Source organism: Myotis brandtii, unplaced genomic scaffold (assembly GCF_000412655.1).
Source record: "Myotis brandtii unplaced genomic scaffold, ASM41265v1 C42913412, whole genome shotgun sequence".
In the NCBI taxonomy this organism is placed as follows: Eukaryota; Metazoa; Chordata; class Mammalia; order Chiroptera; family Vespertilionidae; genus Myotis; species Myotis brandtii.
Window position 1 is genome coordinate 1 of NW_005327482.1, and position 3,421 is coordinate 3,421.

Sequence of the window (3,421 nt, forward strand, 5' to 3'; positions counted from 1 at the left end):
CCTTTACCCTCCTTGTCCTCCCCTTACCTTCTTTTCCTTCTAGTAACCACCATTCTGTTGTGTCTATGAATTTTCTGTTTGTTCATTTGTTGCTTTTTGCTTTATATCCCACATGAGTGGGATATATCCCACATGAGTGAAATCACATTCTTCACTTTTCTATCTGACTTATTTCACTTAACATAATACTATATGCACAAGATCCATCCCACTGAAAAATATTAAATTGCAAGTTAGTGATGTTTGGGATCTGACTATTCTTTTCATGAAATTAGCTTTAAATTCTGGAATTTTAGCATTCAAACTAAGTCTAATTTTATTCAATCTTAATGCTTTTAAGAATGGCATTATATCTGTTTTCTGTTCTTTTGATTTCAAATTACTTTTAGCTGAAAGCCCTGTAATCTAACCTAAATTGTGGTGAACACTCTCATATACTTATAATATCTTGTATGCTTTCACATTTTAAAATGTAAATATGACATAGAAAGTTGTTTAATTTTCAAAAATTTCCCCCCTAGATTGGTCACTTGATGGGCTGTTCCCGAGTGGTGGGAATTTGTGGAACACATGAGAAGTGCCTCCTTTTGACCTCAGAACTGGGCTTTGATGCTGCAATTAATTATAAAAAAGAGAATGTAGCAGAACAGCTCCGGAAACTATGCCCAGCTGGTGTGGATGTTTACTTTGACAATGTTGGCGGTGACATAAGTAATACAGTGATAAGCCAGGTAGTTTGTTGATTTGTTTCTTACAAATTTGAATGCTATATTTTATCTGATGTGATATATTTTTACCTGATACTAAGAGATAGAAAAAACTGTGTAAGATTGTTGGGTTTATTGAGAAAAAGAAACTAATGATGATCAAGTGATCAACTGTAATTAAGTGAAACAGAAGAGCTTGCTGATATACCTACTTCCACTTACAGATTTGCACTATGAACGTCAGTTTCAGTTCTTTGCTAGCATTATTATATTTTTCACCTGCAGTTAATTTTTGTGAAAAGTACAGTTGTATTGTTCAAATGGTGAAGTTCTGACTCCTAACTCACCATGAACCAACTCAGCCATGGCCCCTGACTTTGGGTAGGGAATGGATTTTCATTAGGTATTTACCTATTTTTATTGACAATGTTATAAAATGTGAACATCAGCTATTAACACTGCATTGTCCTTTACTATAGGTAAAATTATTTGCAATTGAGGTTAAATTATTTAAATACAAAGAAATACTCTGCTACTACTACTATTAAAAGTAGCAACAACAACGACAGCAACAATTAATGTAATTCTTTTGCTGATTACCAAATTCTCATTTACCTCTAATTCCTTGGAAGTGGACTTATTTTCTAGCCTATTAAAACTCTTAAATACATATACTGGGTAAATCTTTAAAATGAAATATATTAATTGGCACTAAAGGATTAAATTCAGTGGTCAAGGAGGCTTTCTTTGAGGCAGCCATAAAGTCATATATGGGATAGGCATATATCTTAGGGTATAATCACCTATTTTATCTGAACAGATGAATAAAAACAGTCACATCATCCAGTGTGGTCAAATTTCTCAGTACAACAAAGATGTGCCTTCTTCTCCTCCACTACCTCCTGATGTAGAGGCAATTCAGAAAGAAAGAAACATTGCAAGGTGTGTTCTATCTTTTCCTGTTTTTACCGGATTCAAGGGGTTTAAAGATCACAGGTGTATGTGAAATGCATTGTTCTCCATGTATAATTTTTTCTTATTAAATAAAACTTGAAAATAGATATTTTAAGTTGATTCAGTACTTAGGTTTTAGTTAATTAGCTCTTTGGCAGAAAACTTTTAAAAAATTGCATCTGTTCTATAAATCTTTTGCAAGTGTTTTTTTTGCAAGTAATAGAAACTCAATCACATTGGCTTAAGTACAGAGGAAATTTATTGGCTCATGCATTGAGAAGTCCAATATTAGTACAGTACTGGCTGAGCTCTGGCTGGATACAGGGTTTGTATAGTGGCATCACGACTGTTTTTCTCCACCTCTGGGCTGTGCTCCCTCCCAGGCTCTCCTCTTGCAGCAGCAAGAGGATGGCTGTTATCTCTAGTCTTACATTTGACCAGGTTAGCAATCCAAGCAAAAAGAGAACAGCTTTCTTCTCGCAGTTTTATCAAGTCCCAACGCTGATACTTTATGGCTCATACTGGCTTGGCTTTGGTCACAAAGGGTAGGGAAAGGATGTTACCCACAAAGTAAAATCATAGAGCTATTACCAAACGGGGTCATAAATGCAGGGTAGACAAAACAATAGAACTCCACTGCACTTATCCCTGTCTCTACACCTAAAACTGTATCTGGCCAGACTCTGTGATTAAGTCCTAATGTTTGAAATATTAACACATAATAGAGATCTGGAATGATTTCATTTTGGACTCTTTTATTCCCCCACTGGTCTCTGATCATTATTCTTTTCTTTCCCAATACAGAGAAAGATTTATGGTGTTCAATTATAAGGACAAATTTGAGTCTGGTATTCTACAGCTGAGTCAATGGTTTAAAGAAGGAAAGCTAAAGGTAGAATTTGCTTCTATTCTTTATCAATAGCATTCTTCCTGCTATTTGACATGCTTTTGAATTTATTATAGCAATGTACTAGTTTCATAATAAAAATTCCTACAAAAGGGAAGTGTACTGGATATTATAAATTAACTTTGCCTCCCAGGCGATATAACCTCCTGGTTGAGAAGCCCTTTCTTATTATTCCCTTTACCTGAAATTTTATTAACCTTATACTTTTCTTAGATTATGTTGTAAGATAAATAGATTTTCCGTCCTAAATTTTAATACTCATTAATTTAACAAATATTAATATGGAATTCTACAATGTGTTAGAAGCTGTGCTTTCTCAAAAATCTTATAAGCACCGCCTAGTACCCCCACCTCTCTACTACCATATGTCTCTCCTGCCCTCCCAGGACATTCTGATATATCTCTCCTTTTTGCTTTAAAATCAGGAGTTATTAATCTTGGGTCCAGAGACCCTGACCTAGCATGTTCTTAAAACCTGCAAATGATAGGCAAAGTTTATGTGTGTGTGCTTATGTACTTTTGGAAAAGAGGGTATACAGCTTGTGCTGTTACCAGTGGAAGATTAGACAATGGGAAAATAGGATTTTATTTTAAAAAGTTAATTGATAGGAAACCTTTTTGGGTTACCTACATGAAATTAAGAATATCTATTTTTAGACAGAAAGTGCTTAACAGTGTTGCTGTCTTTTGCAAACATGAAAACTATTAAGTAGAAACATTGAAGTCTAAAGAATACTAAGTATAGCTATTTTGATTTACAGATTAAAGAAACTATGACAAATGGATTAGAAAACATGGGAGGTAAGATGAATGTAGATTTATTATATACTAGAGGCCTGGTGCACAAAAATTT

At 34.3% G+C, this 3,421-nt stretch overlaps 1 protein-coding gene across 1 annotated transcript; it reads left to right on the forward strand.

Moving 5' to 3' along the window:
- Positions 1–448: 448 nt before the first annotated feature.
- LOC102249066 (prostaglandin reductase 2-like) lies at positions 449–3,407 on the forward strand (the record flags this gene model as incomplete). Its single annotated transcript, XM_005853061.2, has 4 exons — positions 449–731; positions 1,528–1,649; positions 2,466–2,553; positions 3,330–3,407. Coding segments are annotated over exons 1-4 (486 nt in total), but the record flags the coding sequence as incomplete, so codon positions are not given.
- Between the last annotated feature and the right edge of the window lie 14 nt (positions 3,408–3,421).